Source organism: Berghia stephanieae, chromosome 13, assembly GCF_034508935.2.
Source record: "Berghia stephanieae isolate SIO BIC M18660-M18661 chromosome 13, UCSD_Bste_1.3, whole genome shotgun sequence".
Classification (NCBI taxonomy): Eukaryota; Metazoa; Mollusca; class Gastropoda; order Nudibranchia; family Aeolidiidae; genus Berghia; species Berghia stephanieae.
The window spans coordinates 38986259-39006258 of NC_088372.1; the positions used below are offsets into that span (position 1 = coordinate 38986259).

At 38.4% G+C, this 20000-nt stretch overlaps 1 protein-coding gene across 3 annotated transcripts in view; it reads left to right on the plus strand.

Annotated features, from left to right (window-relative positions):
• LOC144959055 (chitinase-3-like protein 2) overlaps positions 1-20000 on the plus strand; it is a 25096-nt gene that overhangs the window by 3367 nt on the left and 1729 nt on the right. For all 3 annotated transcript variants that reach the window (XM_078891409.1, XM_078891411.1, XM_078891410.1), the window contains exons 2-10: positions 4392-4464; positions 6179-6395; positions 9315-9546; positions 9913-10028; positions 12268-12388; positions 13740-13819; positions 14253-14358; positions 15796-15918; positions 19740-19814. In XM_078891409.1, the coding sequence (XP_078747535.1) occupies positions 4392-4464; positions 6179-6395; positions 9315-9546; positions 9913-10028; positions 12268-12388; positions 13740-13819; positions 14253-14358; positions 15796-15918; positions 19740-19814 (1143 nt within the window). The remainder of the gene's footprint in view (positions 1-4391; positions 4465-6178; positions 6396-9314; positions 9547-9912; positions 10029-12267; positions 12389-13739; positions 13820-14252; positions 14359-15795; positions 15919-19739; positions 19815-20000) is intronic.

The window sequence follows — 20000 nt, forward strand, 5'->3', positions numbered from 1 at the left end:
TAACTATAACATTAAACAGATATTTCACTCCTACTTATTTTCTCTCTCTCCCCCTCTCTCTCTCTCTCTCTCTCTCTCTCTCTCTCTCTCTCTCAACATATCATAGCCGCTGTTGGCCATTGTGGATAAGATTGCATACATATACATACAACGCCTGAACAATCTGGTCAGGTGTCCCAGGGTTCCAATCCCCGGGCTGGTATTTTGGGTCATGACGTCGGTGTGGTCAAACCCCCTTAGACTGTATGAAGTTGACCATTTATATGCCGTACTCGCATGAGATCGTGGCCTTCGTAAAGTTATGGCCTGACACTTACCAAAAGCTGACGTCAAAATGCCAGTCTTTGGCCACAAAAGAAAACAAATCGTGAGTGGGCAACTCGGCGTCAGCAAGCGTGTGTGTACGTCTGTGTGTGTGTGTGTGATTATGTGTGTGTCTTTGTTTGTCTTAGGTTCGTAGACCATTACATTGTAGAGCGCCTCCGAGCACCTCAGTGGAAGCCTAGAGCTATACAAATGACTTATTATTATTATTATTATTATTATTATTATTATTATTATTATTATTATTATTATTATTATTATTATTATTATTATTATTATTATTATTATTATCATTATTATTATCATCACCATAAACGTCACATGGTATTTCAGTCGTCAATGCCCCGTCCCGAGTCTAAGCGTGAGGACGTGTTCTCTTCCATCCAGGACTCTCCTTCAGAGCCATTAGGGTTATGGAGTCGGGAGTTTATCCCAGTTTCTGTAGCGTGAAACAGACAATAGCAATTGTTTGCTACCCTTTAGATAGGACGCTAATCAATTAAGTACTTTCCGCCAGATCAAACATATCCAGGTGCACGTCTCACTACCCATTATTTATCATCATGCTCGAGTAAAGCACTTTACATTCCTTACCACAATAACAGAGAGCTGAGTGATGTCAATTTCGTTCCATCTATAAGGTCACTGAGTTTACACGGTGTAAATAATAGTGAGCCATCGTGTTGAAAGGAATAGAATATTTGACGTTAATTTAAAGTTCAGGAAAGTAAATGTTTGATTTTCCTTTCACCTGCCTAAATAATGTGTGGAGTGGAGTCCCCAAATCGTCAGTGTGTACAAATTTGGGTAGATTGAAATTAACATCCCGTCCTAGAGAAGAATACTTTGGTTTTGTTTGTGTTGTTGGTTTTGGTTGTTGTTTTCTTTTGTGTTTTTTTTTTGGGTTGGGTGGGGGGGGGGGGGGGGGTGGTGTTTTTTTAACATAAAGAGAGGGGGAAAATCTCTCTCTCTCTCTCTCTCTCTCTCTCTCTCTCTCTCTCTGTGTGTGTATGTGTGTGCGTATCTCTATCTCTTTCTTTCTTTCTTTCTTTCTTTCTTTCTCTCTCTCTCTCTCTCTCTCTCTCCCTCTTTATTTCTTTCTTTCTCTCTCTCTCTCTCTTTATCTCTCCCTCTCTCTCTCTCTTCCTTTCTCTCTCTCTCTCTCTGTCTCTTTCTCTCTCTCTCTCCCTCTCTCTCTTTCACTCTCTTTCTCTCTCTCCCCCTCTCTCTCCCCCTCTCTCTCCCCCCTCTCTCTCCCCCTCTCTCTCTCCCCCCTCTCTCTCTCTCTTTCACTCTCTTTATCTCTCTCTCCCTTTCTCTCTCCCCCTCTCTCTCTCCCCCCTTCTCTCTCTCTCTCTCCTCTCTGTTTTGGACGTTATCTAGACTTTATTTTAACCACGCCATCATAATTGATTTATGACCTAAAAGTGCCATAATTTTTTTTTTCAAAAACAAACCAACTAACGAATTGGATGACTTTGATGATAAATGACCTCATTTGGATCCTGTCAATCAATTCGACCTCACCGTGACGAGGTCAGCCGTTCGATTGTGTACGCAGTTAGATATTTGACTGATTAGTCGGGTGTATACACTGGCCTTTGTTTGATCTCATCATATATAATACATACACCAATACAGTAGTATTGTGATTTATGCATAGAGCCACATTAATGAGATTTGTATTGTCCTTATACCGTTGGGTGCGTCTATGTGTGTTGTTGTTTGATTTTTAATTATTTTTTTTTTCGTTTGTTTTCTTATTTTTTGGTTGTTTGGTTTTGTTGGGTTTTTTTTTTGGGGGGGGGGGGGGGGGGGGATTGTTTTGTTTGTTGTTGTTTTTTTTTAGTTTATCCTTTTTTAAGGGGGGGGGGGATATATGTTTTGTTTGGGTTTTTAAAATTTTATTTAGGGGAGGGGGTGTTAGGCAAGATTTGTCCCTATTCCATTTCAAAACATTTGTAAGTGGAGCCTACTAAAGTCTACAACGTCAATTGATTTAGATGACAGATATGTTTGGCCAGCTTGTTGTCTTCTCGATGGAACGGGAACTGGACATGTGATTCTATGTCCGGCTATGCACTCTAGTGGTATGACACTCGCCTTCGGCTCGGAAGCTCCTGGGTTCGAATCCCGAGTGACGCATAGTTGAGTCCTTGGAAAAGGCTCTTTACTCACATTCTCTCATCGTTATCATGTATAAAATGAGTACCTGGCCGTTAACAGCGTTGTCTTTGTCCGAAAAAAAATAATGTAATATCGCTTAACAGGCGTCATGTCTCTTCCTACATGTCCAGTGTTGCAGTTAGCTAGGGATTTCTTGTAAAGCGCTTTGAGCCCGTTTATTGGATATTGTGCTTGGAAAAGGCTCTTTAATCACATTCTCTCACCACACTCAGTGTAAAATGAGTACCTGGTCGGTAAAATCGGTGTCTCTTTATGGGAAAAAATGTAATATCGCCTAAGAGGCGTCATGTCTCGTTCTATGTGTTAAGTGTTGCTGTTGGCTAGGGACCCATCATAAAGCTTAGAGCATGTTTAGTGAATATTGATCTGTATCAACGCTCACGTTTCTGGGTTTTTAAAAAATGTATTATGTCGGTGTGAACAAGATGACAAATAATTATTTTTAGTTTGAAAAGAGATTTGTCAGTTTTTGTCATTACAAGAAACTCCACGAATTGTCCTCCATAGGGAATGAGATTAGCGGAAGAGTAGCGTCCCTTGATTGGACGTCACCTTACAGAGAGAACGTCAACATGGTTTTGCGCATGCGTTTCTTTCGTCCTCGCTTTCGGTGAAGTGTCTCATTCATAGCTGTCACCGGAAGCGAGGACGAGAGACGCATGCGCAAAACCATATTGACGTTCTCTCTCTAATAACTTCTCCGCCGGTGAATGTCCAATCAAGGGACGCTACTCTTCCGCTAATCTCATTCCCTATAGGGAACAAAAGTAGTGTGGCGTCATTATACAGGTTCCGATCTCCTTGGAAGTGTGAAATGAGTCCTCCGGAGGAGTAGATACACACACCGTGCACGTTCTCTCTGTAAATAAAACAATTTGTAATGTAAACAATACGAAGCGTTCGCTTAGTAACGGGTCGTAAGGAACCAATTGAACGGTTCTTTTTCGTTTACATTTCAAAACTTTCAGAAAGGATGTGTCAAATATTACCCTGTCGTCTTTACGGGTTTTCAGTGATGTAAGTATGTCTCTATTGCCTTTGTTACTGACTGAAGAAGGGTTTGTGCTCGAAACGTTCCGTGTTTGGAATTTTGTTCTCTTTTGAGGCTGCTGTATTCATTTTTTGGTCATTTACCTTTTTCAGTCCACACATTCTAGCAGCGGCTTGGTTAGTAAACCTTTAATATAATATAGATGGAACGATATTGACGTCACTCAGGTCGTTGTTCTTGTTTTTAGACAGCCATTTAAATGATTAATACTCACTAAACTGTATTAATCAGACTTTTAACGTTTAATGTTACACATAGTTTTCTGTGATGGCACGTTATATATATATATATATATATATATATATATATATATATATATATATATCTCACTGGCGGATGTTGCGAACATTTAACCTAAACGCATAGCATATTAATGCTATGCATTTATTTAAAATATCCATAACACCTGCCAGATATAACGTACCAACATACACAAAATTTATTTAACCTTAAACGTTTCTAGTCTGATTTCATTCTATCTATGTGCGCTTGGCTAAGAAGCTCACAACATTGCCATCCGGAAGTATAACGGATCAACACACAAAACTGTGTATCCATGGACGTTTATAGTCTGGTTAATATAGTTTAGTGAGAATTACTCACAAACGCGGATGGTAAAAAACAATAACAAAGACCTGAGTGACGTCAACTTCGAACTATCTATATGATATATTTGGTCATTGTCCAATCAATAATCCAATCAAACAGCAGCATGTATTGATTTTGAGTTCTCTTTTGTATATATATATATATATATATATATATATATATATATATATATATATATATATATATATATATATATATATATATATATATATTTATTTAGGTCGCCATCACTATGGATATTTCCACTACAATATTCCTGGCGTTCCTCTTCACAGTTTTGTCCAACGTTAGAGGTGGGTATCGAATCGTGTTTTTTTAGACGATATTTGATTATCGGTCTTGTGGTCTTTGGTATGACATTAGACTTCTGATCTAGAGGCATCTGGTTTGAGTCCGGCTTTGGGCGTCGCTAAATTGAATCCCTGGAAAAGGATATCAATTTGATAGACCCCTTAGTCTGAATGCATTTTCTATGAGTAGATTCGATTTAACAGCTTTCCTTATGTCAGAGTTCTACTGTTCATTGTGTTTTGTTTGGTGTTTTTGTTTGTCTGTTTGTTTTGCTTTGATTTTTGTCTTTTTATTTTGTTTTGTTTTTGAGTATTTTTTGGTTTGTTTGGTGTTTTGTTTGTGTTTTTGTTTAATTTATTTAACAAATTTATCAATCTAATTATTTATTTATTTATTCGTTTGTTTGTTTTTTTTGTTTTTTTTTTGTTTTGTTTTTTGTTTGTTTGATTTGGTTTCTTCTTGATTTTACGGTTTGATTTGTTCATTGAAAATTCCATAAAAATGTATGAAATTTATTGCAATTGCCTAAAAATAAATCTTTGACCTTTGAACTATTTAAAGACATTGTACTTTGATATGATGTCTTTTTTTATATTATAGCCACTGTAACAATTAATTGGGGGTCCTGAGACCTCCGTAGGTAGAGCAACCGTTAAGCACTTAAAGGATCAAAGATCGATTCCGGGTGAAGTCGAGATTTTTTCCCCTGACCATCAGTGATTGGGTTTGCGGGGTATTTTAGTGCTGGCGGAAAATACTTGCGATAGACTAACTAGCGTCCTATCAAAAGGGTAGAAAGCAAATGCTATCGTCCGTTTCACGCTATAGAAACCGGAATAAACTCATGCTTGATGGGCCCTGAAGGTCACCGTAACAATTTGATTATTCTACATCGCAAAATAAAATTTCTCAACATAAAACTAAAGTTATTTTAGCTCAACGTTTGAGGTTGTTGCCCGCTTAACGAAATTATATTTTGTGACCCACAATCTCACTTCGGTATTATATCGGGCTTGATCGACGTGCACATAAATGCGGATCTGACATCCGAAACCACTTATGAGCCGGGTTTGACATTGTTGTAATGGACAATATTTTGCGTCATTTTTCGAGATGTCCTTTACAACAATGAGCCCCCATAAGGAATTGGATTATCAGACCTGCAAATAAGTGCACGTCGGCTTGAACCAAAACCCAAAAATTGAAATTGAAGTCAAATAAAGACAGGTAAGCATTTTTATGGTTTGCTTTGTTGTTGTGTTTTTGTTTTTTGTTGTTTTTTTTTTGTTTTTTTTTTTTAATCGATTATTAAAAAATTGCACATAATTGGTCTCCATGAAATCTGTGTAAGTTAACTTGGCGTGTACTTGTTTTCTATTATGTTGACCTAGTTTTTACTCAAAGTTCAAAGGTTACATAAAGTTGAAAAGTCATGTTAAAAATAATCAAGAATCTCAAGTTAATCCATACTTATCCGAACGAGCGACCACCTGAGCTCTATCTCTTCGGTCTTGTGCCATGACGTAGAAATTAGATGTCTTTTGTAGTTGTTCCAGGTGACTATAAAGTGTGTTACTGATGCTTGGATTTGGTGGGAGGAATGTGCATCTCAGTTCTTCAAGAGGTTGACATTCAAGCAAGTGGTGTGTTACTGTTTCATTGGGGTGTTTACATAGGGGGCAGGAAAGTTAATCCATAAAATATTCTATCCTACAGAAACAGAGAGTAAAGAATTCATACGCGTGTGTTACTTCACCAGCTGGTCAAATTCCCGCCAGTCTGCCTACGCCAGATATGACATCAAAGATATAGACCCTGCCCTGTGCACGCACATCATCTACGCATTCGCCAAGCTGGACACTAGCAGCAAACTCATGGTAGCGGCTGAGCCCCTCGTGGAAGATTCTAGACCTGGATATGGGGGACGCTATAAGTAAGTGACAAGCATTGTTGTTTTGTTGTAGGTTGTTTCTTGTTTGTTTTTTGTTTTTGTTTTTTGTTTGTTTTTGTGTGTTGTTGTTTTTCTTTTTGTTTTTTTTTGTTTTTTTTTTTGGGGGGGGGGGGGGTGGAGGGGGGGGGGGCGGGTTGGGGTGGAGGGAGGGGGGGGTGTTTGGTGTCGGCTGCAGAAGGGTTTTGAGTCCGAAAAATTCCGAATTTCGCATTTTGTAGTTTTTTAAAGCTGATATGATTATTTTTGTTTATTATTTTTACAGCCCGCAGCTTCTAACAGCTTTCTGTGACTTTGTATTGTAAGAGCGTACGACATTATGTGACCAGATTCTCAATCAAGTATTTTGTAGTGTTAAGACAGATGAGGCCAAGTTCAATTGATCTTCGCTGTACTCTTAAATAAAAACCCAACTCGTATTTAAAATTGTGCGGCTATGTAGTCTAGTGGTATGACACTCGCTTTCGGATCGGAAGGTCCTGGGTTCGAGCCTCGCGCTCGGCGCATAGTTGAGTCATTGGAAAAGGCTCTTTACTCGCATTCTGTCACCGTACTCAGGTGAAAAATGAGTGCCTGGCCGTTAACAGCGTTGTCTTTGTCCGAAAAATTGTAAAAATCGCCTAACAGGCGTTATGTCCCGTTCCACATGTTAAATGTTGCTGTTGACCAGGGACCCCTTGTAAAGCGCTTTGGATACATTTAGTGGATATTGCGCTATATAAAGCTCAATTATAATTTTTAAAAAAACTTTTTAACGAACCTCATCTTGGCAAAAGCTCTCAAATCTTTACTCTGAGGAAAACCTCCCAAATTCCCATATTTGAGAAGGGTTTTGGTTTGTTTTGTTTTGTTTTGTTTTGCCAAGATGAGGGTCATTTAAATCGATCGATATTTGAGGGACGAGTTTAGTTTTCAGGCCAATTTTTAAATCCAATAATTTTTGCATGTATGTCAACTTGTCAACCACTCTCAAACCTGGGGCTTCACAAAGTGCTTGGATACCCTTGTGAAAGATTTAAGCAGTGAGTCAGTCATCCCAGCTATCGGGTAACCTAAGTTGTGTTATGGTAGAACGTCTGCTCGGTAATCAGGAGGCCTGAAGTTCGATCCTTCGTCGAGGTGGACTGATGGGTTTTGGATGTTTTATTTTTCTTATATTTTCCTTTCGGCTTTGTCGGGCGCTATTTCATACATCATGATAATAATAATAATAATAATAATAATAATAATAATAATAATAATAATAATAATAATAATAATAATAATAATAATAATAATAATAATAATAATAATAATAATAATAATAATAATAATAATAATAATAATAATAATAATAATAATAATAATAATAATGGCATTTGAATAGCACCTTACCTCGTTTTCATTAGGCTCCAGGCGTTTAATACTTTTCATATATTTTTTCTTGCGCCAATGCCAGCTTCTTAATTTGATAAGACTTACTCAGGACAATAGATAGTATGCGCTTGGCCGAGAAGTTCACAACATTGCCATCCGGAAGTATAACGGACCAACACACAAAACTATGTGTAACCATGAACTTTTATAGTCTGGTTAATACAGTTTAGTGAGAATCACTCACAAACGCCGATGGCATAATACAATAACAAAGGCTTGAGTGACGTCAACTTCGTTCTATCTATCGATATAATATCCTTAAAGTGGTCTATACGCCGCGCATGAAATCTTTACACTCGGTAACAGTTTCTGTTGGATAGAATATTATAAGTATTAACATGAGTTTCTTTATTATTTTTGACATGACGATTCAACTTGATCGTTGATATAGTGTTAAATCCACTTTATGTGTTCAAATTGCTTTATAAGGGGTCCCAAACCAACAGCAACACTTGATATGTAGGTTGGGACATGACACCTGTGAGGCAAAATTACATAGATAGATCCAAAGCTATATGTGTCAGTTAAGTTCAGTGCATGACATAATCAGTATTTAGGTGAAAGTTTTTGATTTGCATTTTCTGAAAGAACGTGCTCCCCAGAGCATTTTAATCTTTATTTGAAATAAATCGGATGATTTTTCATGAAGTTATGGTCAGATGAATGGGAAAGGTATCCAGCAACTTTTCTCAAATTTCATACTTTTTCAACTTTACTCGCTGTAAAAAATATTTAGAATTGAAATTAAGCTTTGATATTTCCTGAAGATGTACAAAAACGGTTAATTTAATCATTTATGACAAGAACTCATTTTGGATAAAAATTGACCTTCTAACTAAACTTAGCAATATCTCAGTTCAAACCTTTTCACCATCCGACTGATTATGTCATTCACTGTAACATATTGTATGTCCTACAAGGTCACGATAGCTCAGTTCGTAAAGAACTAAAATCTTATATTACCAAGTCATTTTCATTTTTAAAAACCTGTTTTAGGGGGAGATGGGTTGTGGGGGGGGGGGGTTGCAACAGGTATTTATTTGCAGGTCTGATAACCCATTAAGGGCTCATTGTTGTTTTGGAAATGTTCTCAATTCATCGCAAAATATTGTCCTTATCAACAACGTTAAATAAAGCCCATAACCGCTTACTGGTATCAGACTTGCGGCTATGTATAATTTCTTTTGGTATCAATTCAAACCATCCCAGGTGCACATATTTGCAGGTCTGATAACCTAACGCAATAATGGGCCTGATTTAACATTAGTGTAATGGTTTAAAAGTATTTCCATTATAACAATGAGATCATAATAATAAATGGGTTATCAGACCTGCAAATATGTACACGTCAAACCCATGCAATCTTGAGACGAGAGGACATGAATGGAACAAAATTGCTAAATTTTTGGGGAAAGGGGGAGGGGATATATGTGTATCCAAAAGCATTGCCTCTTTCTAAACTTTTTTTTTAATCTTCCTCAAACACAGACAGTTTACAGACTTAAAAAGAAAACACAGTCATCTGAAGACCCTGTTGTCTATCGGGGGTCAATACGCCGGAAATGACGGGTTCAAGGCCATCACCGAGAATGACGTCATTTTAAAGAGGTTTGCCAAAAAGACCGTGGGATTTTTGAGGAAACGAAATTTTGATGGGATTGACATTGATTGGGAATATCCGACGAAGGAAACGAGACGTGCCTTTGTCAATCTTTTAATGGTATGTCTGATGAAAGCGAATGCTCGAAACAATATTGAGAAGCTGATCATAACTATATTTGAAATATTATATATACTTGCACAATTACAATAGCTGTCCACATCGACGAAAACACTTACCAATCAACTACAAACCTACCGAACCACTTCAACAAGCATCAACACACAACAAACCAAACTCATGTAACACACAGTCCCGACGATGGCTGAAAAGGCCTGAAACATCGATGTAGACTGACTCCAACATTGTGGTAAATATTATTATTATTATTATTATTATTATTATTATTATTATTATTATTATTATTATTATTATTATTATTATTATTATTATTATTATTATTATTTTATCTATTATTTTGTTCAGGCTCTCCGACAAGCGTTCGACGCCGAGTCCACTCACCACAAATTAATTCTGACCATAGCAGGCCCAGCTGGAAAATGGACGATTGATGACGGTTATGATATACCAAGTATTGCCAGGTAATTGCACATCATTGGAAACATCTTATTCTCGTCATAGTCATTATCAGCATCAACATCATCATCATCATCATCATCATCATCATCATCATCATCATCATCATCATCATCATAGGTTGGGTTTTTTTTTTTGGTTCTTTTTTTTTTGGGGGGGGGGGGGGGTGGGGTAGGGTGTGGAAGGGGGGGGGAGGTAGGGTGTGGAAGGGGGGGGGGGTGGCAGCGTGGCTTGTTTAAGTATTCATTTTCTTGCGGCTATTATGTGGTCCTGTTATGTTGTCTTGTGGCAAGACACTCGCTTTTGAATAGGAAGGTACTGGACTGGAGTCCCGCTCTGAGCGGCATATATCTGAGTCCTTGGAAAAGGCTCTTTACTCATAGTCTGTCACCGTGCTCAGGTGCAAAATGAGTACCTGGCCGTTAACAACGTTGTATCTATCGGGGAAAAAATATAATAGCGCCTTAAGGCCGCCATGTCTCGTCCTACATGTTACCTTTGGCTAGGTAGGAGGGACCTCTTGTAAATCGCTTTGAGCATGTTTAGTATGATGGTGAGAGAAAAAAAAACAAAAGCTAGAGATATCTTTATTTGTGACAAATCTCTAGGGTCCATATCAAGGGAAGACGAGAATAGTCAAGGCGTTAACCGCAGAGTAGCGCCGCAAAGTGAGCTAGGACGAGATGACTTGCTCAAGGCCACACAGCTAAGCAGCGGCGGGTGATCGAACTTTCGGGTACGAAGCAAAGACCGTAGCAATGAGCCACGCTGCTACTTCTGGCACTTTCCTCGTCAAACATTTTGATTTATTGTCTATTTAACATACTATGGAGATAAAGATAAAGGGAGCAAATCTGACTCATAAATGAACAATATTCATTAATGAGTCCGATTTACTCCCTTTATCTTTATCTCCATTGTATTGACTCATTTAGGCACCTCTATTTATTATGATATTCATTCTCCTCTATAAAGCAAAACAAACTCAATCCAAGTCTGATATTTCTGGCTATAAATTAAATTTTCAGTGTCTTAATCATCCCGACATAAACCCGTTTTGAGGCGAGAGATCACATGTTTCTCTCCATGACGGTGAGAGCTTGCAGATTTGCGTTCCATACATTTGTATGGCCAGGCGGGACACGATTTACAATTTACAACCATGTTATAAAACTCTTGGTTTTCTGTGTACACAACCACCATTATAAATTATCATCTGTTCTAAATATTTATTTGGCCAGCCGACTAATGTCGCTGATCTTTAGAATACTTATAGAGATTTTTAAAACTTGAGCTTTTATATAGCGCAATATCCACAAAACTTGCTCAATGCGCTTTACAAAAGAGTCCCTGACCAACAACAACATGTACCATATAGAACGAGACATGACGCCTGTTAGGCGATATTACAATATCTTTTAGACAGAGAGACCACCCTGTTGACGGTCAGAAGCTGATTTTACACCCGAGTACGGTGAGAGAATGCCAGAATGTGAACTCAGGACCCTCCAATCCGAGAGCAAATGTCATACCACACAACCACATAGCCGCATAAAGTCCCGGGTTTTAGATCTTGTGCCAAGATTTGGGTCATTTTAATCGATCCATATTTGACGGAAGAGTTTTCTGGTCCAAAGTTTTAAGACGTGTTTTTTCCAGATTAAGCCAACAAAGAGTCGATGTTTGTTGGTCGTTTTATTTTCTTTACTGCAGGGGCGTGGCTATATTTGTTAGTTTGGTGCCTGGCACCACATCCATTAAAAAAAAAAAAATAAAAAAATAAAATTCCCTTTATTCATCCCCAAGGGAAAATTTGTCTTTAGGGTCTATTCCAAGGGAAGACTGCAATAACCCAGGCGTCAGCCGCAGAGCAGCGATACAAAGTGAGCTAGGACGAGGTGACTTACTCAAGGCCACACAACACAGCGGCGGGTAATTGAACTCGGTACCTTTCGGATAGGAAGCAAAGACCGTACCATGAGCCACGTTGCCCCTTAAGCTGCCTCCTAAAAATGGACTATAGCATTTAAAAAAAATATTAAAACTGAGAAATGGTATACACTGCCTCTTGCTTATTTGAGGAAGCCTTTCCTTAATTTTTTTCTTTCTTTTGTATTTACAAATACAACATATTTTAAGTCATTTTCTTCTGACTCTGGCACCCCCTATACTGTAAGCATGCCACGCCACTGACTAAAAGCAAAGTAATGAAAACAATATTTTTAAAATGTAATCCATGTCCAGGTTTGTTGATTTTGTCAACATTATGACGTACGACTATCATGTAGCTGGCAGTGAGGTGGCAGCGTTCAACAGTCCTTTATATTCACGGAAAGACATCAGGTTTAATCCCACATTGAGTACGGTAAGCCAAGGCCTCGTGATAAATGCATCTGTCCCATAGCATATATTCACCAATCAATCAATCAATAAATTCATCAATCGTTCAATCTATCAATCAATTCCATAACTGGATCATCCATTACCGGATCTCTCATGCAATCATAATATCATTTGTACACAATTGCATCAATCCACAATGCATAAATCAATCAATCAATCAATCAATCAATTAATTAATTCATCAACCAATTAATCAATCAATTAAAAACATAGTTAGACCACCCATTACTGTACCTCATGAGTCGCTTATTGAATCAATAATTTGTTCACAAATGCACCAGTCTACAAAGCATGACTGTCAATCTACTATTTTATCAATCGATCAATCACAATTATAAACAGCCTCTCGGAATCAATTGGTCTAAGAATTCACCCTGCAAAGTCAAAGGTCTTGAGGATAGGTACGCGTCAAAGGGAGCAGATCAAAGTAAAAGATCAGGAACTCGAAGATATAGACACTTTCTGCTATCTCGGAAGTATAATTGACAAGGATGGAGGCACGGAAGCAGAGGTGAAAGCACGAATAGGAAAGGCACAGGCTGCATTCACATCTTTGAACAGAGTTTGGAGAACTAAAGATATCTCCCTTCAACTAAAGCTAAGACTTTTCAACTCAAACGTGAAGTCTGTCCTACTGTATGGATGTGAAACTTGGAACGCATCACAGGCATGTATAAGGAGGGTACAGATTTTCGTAAACAGGTGCATGCGTAAGCTACTCAGAATAAAATGGATGGATAGAATAAAAAATGAAGAAGTATGGAAAAGAACACAGCAGAAACCAGTGGGAGAGGATATAGGAAGAAGACGATGGAGGTGGATTGGACACACGCTTAGAAAGAATGACTCAACTATAACAAAGAAAGTATTGGACTGGAACCCTCAGGGCAGAAGATCAAGGGGAAGGCCACGAGGAACATGGAGAAGAATTAAAGAAGCTGATATACAGAGAAGTGGTAAGACCTGGAATGAGATAAAAAAGTTGGCTCAGGATAGAGAAGGATGGAAACTGTTTGTCTGTGGCCTATACCCTGACCCAGGGTGAAAAAGGCAATGATGATGATGATGATGATCAATCGATCAATCAATCAATAAATAAATCAATCAATCAATCATTCAATCAAGCAATCAAGCAATTCCATAAGTTGGCCAACCGTTACTGGATATCCTCGGGTCTCTCATTCAATCAATTATTCGTACACAAGGCATCCATCCACAAATCAAAAATAGATCTATCAGTCAATCAATTCATTCATCAATCAATCAATCAATTAATCCATCCATCAATGAATGAATGAATCAATCAATTTCAGAACTGGACCACCCATTACTGGATGTCCAGGGGGCTCCCATTGTCCAAGACGGTGGTTGGAGTGACCGGTGTAGGACGAAGGTAAACTCACCATACTGTTGGTCAATCTCCAATACTCGGTCAATCGTTAAGACAAGATACTATTATTAACAAGTTAACTTTCATATTCGGTGGTGATGATGGTGGTGATGATGGTGTGGTGGTGCTGATATTGATGATGATGATGATGATGATGATGATGATGATGATGATGATGATGACGATTATGATGACGATAATGATGATGATGATGATGATGATGATGATGATGATGGTGATGATGATGATGACGATTATGATGACGATGATGATGACGATGATGATGATGATGATGATGATGATGATGATGACGATGATGATGATGATGATGATGACGATGATGATGATGATAACGACGACCACGACGACGACGACGACGAGGATAGAATGCTTCTCAAACCCTTTTCCTTGAATGATGACACGATTATTCCCACAGATTTGTGTTGGCCAATGTGAACGACACATTAGTGGGGTCAAAGGTCACCAGGGAATCAAGGAAGGGAATGTTCTATGGCATCCCCAGCGGTCTTGCTTATCCAGAGGTTTGTATCTTTACTACAATACTCTGGACAAAAAAAAAAAAAAAAAAAAAAAAAAAAAAAAAAAAAAAAAAAAAAAAAAAAAAAAAAAAACAAAACACGAATTTAAAGAGATTTGGCTAGAAAACTCTGCCTTCAAATATCAATCGATTAAAATGACCTTCACCTTGGCCAAAATCTTTCGAAATTGGGACTAACGAAGACTCTGTTTTCAGAGTTTTTGCCAAAATGAGGATAAGTGTATTCGCTCGATATTTGAAGGTCGAGTTTTGGGGTCAAAATATTGAACAGTTATTATATCTGGTTGATGCTATTGTAATTTGTTGAGTTTTGCTTTTGCTTTTTCTTTAAAAATCTGTTTTCGTTTTATTTGATATTTTATGGTATTTTGGCCGAGATTACTTTTTTTGAAGGTCTGATAAGTCACATTGTCATACATAGGTTCATACTTCCGGTTGGGTCTCCTGACCTCTCATAATGGAGAGAGATTACTTATTTTGCTGTGTCATGTATCCCCCCTATAATATCTATTTTCTCTTTCCATGTTGCCCTCTGTGTGTGTGTTCTGGATTGAAGTTGCTCGGGGTTTTGTTTCTGTTCTTGTCTTGAGTGTGTGTGTGTGTGTGTGTGTGTGTGTGTGTGAATGTGTGTGTGTGTGTGTGAAAGTGTGTGTGTGTGTGTGTGTGTGAAAGTGTGTGTGAGGGGACGACTCTCAGTTACTTGTCATAGATTTTTAAAAAATTCAGTTTTATATATAGCGCAATATCCACTAAATGTGCTCAAAGCGGTTTACAAAGGTTCCCTAGTCAACAACAACATTAAACATGTATAACGGGACATGCCGCCTGTTAGGCAATATTACAATTTTTCGGACAAAGACAACGCTGTTAACGGCCAGGTACTCATTTTACACCTGAGTACGGTGAGAGACTGTGAGTAAAGAGCCTTTTCCAAGGATTCAACTATGCGCCGAGCGCGAGGCTCGAGCTCAGGACCTTCCGATCCGAAAGCGAGTGTCATACCACTAGACCACATAGCCGCATAACAGAGAGGTGATAGTCTATCAATATTTCTTTCTAATAGACTATAAAATTTAAAGGTTACACATATTTTTATGTGTTAGTTACTTTTAATTTGGCGAGCAGAACTTGTGAACACTTTACTTAACCCTCTCCTTAGTACATACAGCAAAATCGTCACATTTGTTACGACACAATTTACGTTTTTCTCATCCAGATTTATTTTGTACATCATAAACTTTGAAGAATGATCTTTGTTTTAATTATTAAGAACATAAAGTTGTTTTGTAGAGAGCTTGTTTTGAGTTTTAAAAAATCAATTTTACCGCTGGGCAAGCCTGCCATTTTGGGAAAATTACTGAGAATGATCGGTAAGGAGAGAGTTAAACGCTCACCTTCAATTTTTTTCTGATGTATCCAGATCTGTCTGATGCTGGCCAGTATTTCCACGACCAAATTCTTTGACTACTCGCAGCACGTTCCCTATTTGGTCAACGATGATGATTGGGTGGGATATGAGGACCCCCAAAGTCTCAAAGGAAAGGTTAGAGTTCATTTTCTTTCTCTTCCTCCTTAATACTGTTATTCTCCTTCTTCATTTGTATTTCTCCTCATCCTCCTCCTCCTCCGTTTCCTGCTCCTCTACCTCCTCGTCTTCGTCCTCCTCCTCCTCCTCCTCCTCCCTCTCCTCCTCCTCCTCCTCCTATTCCTCCTCTTCCTCCTCCTCCTCCTCCTCCTCCTCCTCCTCCTCCTCCTCCTCCTCCTCCTTCTTCTTCTTCTTCTTCTTCTTCTTCTTCTTCTTCTTCTTCTTCTCCTCCGTCTCCTCCTCCTACGTCTATTTCTCTCCTATATTAATTTCACTCCCTCTTCTCATCCTACCCTTCCTCTTCTTCATATGTGACTACGGGCAGTACTTACCATACTATTAGGTCAATGGGAGCGATCTATATTCATGTTTTCGTCCAACCGAGTCATCATTCACATGATTTGTTGATGTCCAACGATTGTATATTTCTTAACAAATGTAAACACGCTGCTTTGTTCATGAAAGTTATAAACATACACATGTGTCAAGCTGAAAACAATGACCAATCGTAATGCTAGGTAGTTAAAAATCTGTGAACACTTTTCACTATGTAGGTCACTTTGAGCACATTTTGCAATGTGACCAATGACCTCGAGCACACGGAAAGTTAATATAGATCATTCCCATTGAGACGATGGGTGTAATGTGAAGACATGACAATCTCAACGGAATGGTGTGATCACATCTTTCTCCACCTTCTCCTTCTCCTCCTCTTCCTCCTCCGTCTTCTCCTCCTTTTTTCCTTCGTCTCTTCCTCCTACTCCTCCTCTTCCCACGTTTTCTCCCCCACCCTCTCTTCCCATCTTCTCATCTTTCTCACCACAGTCATTCTCATTAATTCCACATTCCCCTCCTTCGACTTTCCATCAGTCTCACCTTTGTCACACTCCCTTTTTCTCTTTTTCCTTTTCCTTTTAAATTTATTGTTTTTCCATTTTTATCTTTTTTTAGGTTTATGTGACGAGCGATTTTCTCTCACTGCGTGATTTCTTTATCATTCGTCATCGTCTCTTTTAAAACCACTTCAAACCTAGTGGACGATACATATAATTGATTAACTCCTCCAGTAAGATAAACAAAAACATGGACAGCCTTTCTCCAATAAAGCTCCAAAACTTTCTAACGGAAATTCTGGTCGTTAGGTGGGAAACATTTCCATTGTATAACGGAACACTCACTTTCAGCTTAAGGCTTATTTACCTGTTCAAATTGTCTGCCCATTGTATTCATGCCACCTGCTAATTACCTTTTCCAAACAATTCGCCATCGTGCCTATGCCCTGAGGCCTTGTCTCGTTCAAGAGTAGCTAAATTGCAATTACTGTCCTAGGCTCTCCGGTAATTCTCCGTTATTCTTTCTTACCAAAGCATCTGGATATCATTGGCTATCTAAAACAGGAAGATTCTTCTGATTGGCTATTTTCGTTTCACAAAACCAAATTCATATCTGAATCTAATCACACACACGCTAAGAGGCCCAAGAGAAAAGAGCTATCTCTCCAATTTCAAACTTGTAAAAGTTTGTCTATCTCGGCTGGAGGTAAAATGAATTATTGGTTAACATACAAAGTGGAACGAGATATTACTGTGAATTTAATTTAATCTAGCATTACTATTATAGTTTGTATATATATTTTAATTGTGCTATTCCATGGATGTTCGTAAGTTGGAATACCTGTACAAAACTATATCTATATGTATCTTCTTTTATAGTTAACAGTTGTTTATGATCTATGTTATTATTTCATTTATATTCAATATGTATATTGCTTGAATGTCTGTACCCCACCGCCAATCGCCGGCCACACATCATAACCTCAATTATAATTAATAAAAATAAATAAAGAAATACCAGGGACACAACCCTGTTAAATTCTCATCATGTAAGATAGCTCGACTTTCAGTTGATGTTTAAACCATATACCAACTACCATTATCATGGAGTTACTGCATCTCCTTGCCTTTGTCGGCAAATAAAGGCTATTATGATGTGTCGCTCAAGGACGATTCGGTGGCGAAAGACAAACTCGATTGGCTCTAAGAACTTGTTGTTTCAAGTCTTAAATTGAAGGTCCTGGTCCTGGCCATTTTCCTGATCCTGGTCCTGGCCATTTTCCTGATCCTGGTCCTGGCCATTTTCCTGATCCTGGTCCTGGCCATTTTCCTGATCCTGGTCCTGGCCATTTTCCTGGTCCTTTTCCGTGTCGTTGGAGCACCCAGTTGTGCCGAATCCTCGCATTCCAGTTCTTGAACAGCGGTAAACCCCTGATGTCAGCCTAACTACAACACACTGTTGTGATGTCCAGAAAACTCTGCAAAGCAGGCGCCAACCCTGGAACTAGCTGATACATTTGCCTCAGTCAAGCAAGCCGGCGGGATAAAGATAAGCCAAACGGGCTTATACCATTTTCAAATGTATTTTCCACGGACACAAGTGATTAAAAACTACTAACTTAATCAATCAATCATAAATGAATCAATTAATAAAACAATAGATAAATAAATAATAAATTAGATCCACTCAATTAGAGCTATTCTTCCTGATATTAAATAAATACTTATTCTTTCTATCTTTTCCTGTAACAATCTAATTAAACTTTATGTATAGAATTGTTATTATTGCATTGGGCGTTACTATTGTCTTGACTCACTTGTTATTAATACAATTAAGTTATAAGGGATCCTAAGGCAATTCTTGATCTCCCCTAGATTAAACCTGAGCCGTTTGTGATATAGGTTGAGTGGTGCAGCTGGTAACGAGAGCCATAGCGCGCATACTAGTTCGAATCCAGACCATTAAGCTATCGGTTGGACTCGATCCCACAAAAATAACACGCAACCCGGCACAGTTTACCTCATTGTTTTATCAAAATATCGGTGCACTTCTTCAGTAAATTCATATTTTCATATTACATTTTTACGAATTATAAGCGATATGGTAAGGGGCATAACTCATAAAATTTTATTTTGTGTCATCAGACAGCCACATATAACATCCAACAGACAGAACTGTGTTACCTTATAAATAGAACGAAGATGACGTCATTCTGGTCTTTGTCATTGTTTTTGCCATCCGCGTTTATGAGTAGTTCTCACTAAACTGTGTTAACCAGACTATAAACACTCAAGGTTACACATAGTTTTGTGTGTTGGTCCGTTATACTGCCGGATTACAATGTTGTGAGCTTCTTAGCCAAGCGTATACTATATTTAGTCTGATCTGTACAATTTAGTGAGTACTACTCATAAAAATGGCTGGCTAAAACAATAACAAAGAGCTGAGTGAGAGAGCGAGATAGAGAGAGAGAGAGAGAGAGAGAGAGAGAGAGAGAGGTGGGGAGAGAGAGAGAGAGAGAGAGAGAGAGAGAGAGAGATTTGAATGGATTAATAGTATTGTTATGCGTCTAGAGATTTATTGCATAGAGGATCGGGCGCAATATAATTAAATTTCATTATTTTTATGATTAACCCCCTCCTTACCACCCATAGAAAAATCATCACATTCATTATGATGCAGTCAACATTTTTAAAAATTCCGATTTCATTTTGTTATAGTTATAGCCATAAAAACTAGACACTGTGTTGCAGAGCTCTGTTTTTCATAGCAAAATATAGAACACACTTGCTAATCTGGTTGAAAAATATATTTTTGTGTTGGGCGAGTATGAGGTTTTGGGTAAAATTCTGAAAATAGCTGGTAAGGAGAGAGTTAAGTGGCGCCATCTGATGTTCCTCTCGGTCTTTTTCTTGACTTTCTCTTGTGTTTTGTTCCTTTCTTAGGTTGAGTGGATGCTGAAGCTGGGCGTGGCCGGGATCATGATGTGGTCTCTGGACCAGGATGACTTCACTGGACAGGTGGGTTGGTCATGATGATGGTGGTCGTGCAGGTATTCAAGGTACATATGGGTACGGTGAGAGACTGTGAGTAAAGAGCCTTTTCTCAATAATCAACTATGCTCCGCTCAGAGCGGGACTCCAACCCAGGACCTTTCTATCCGACAACAAGTATCTTACCACACAGAGTGTCAACAACTACAATCT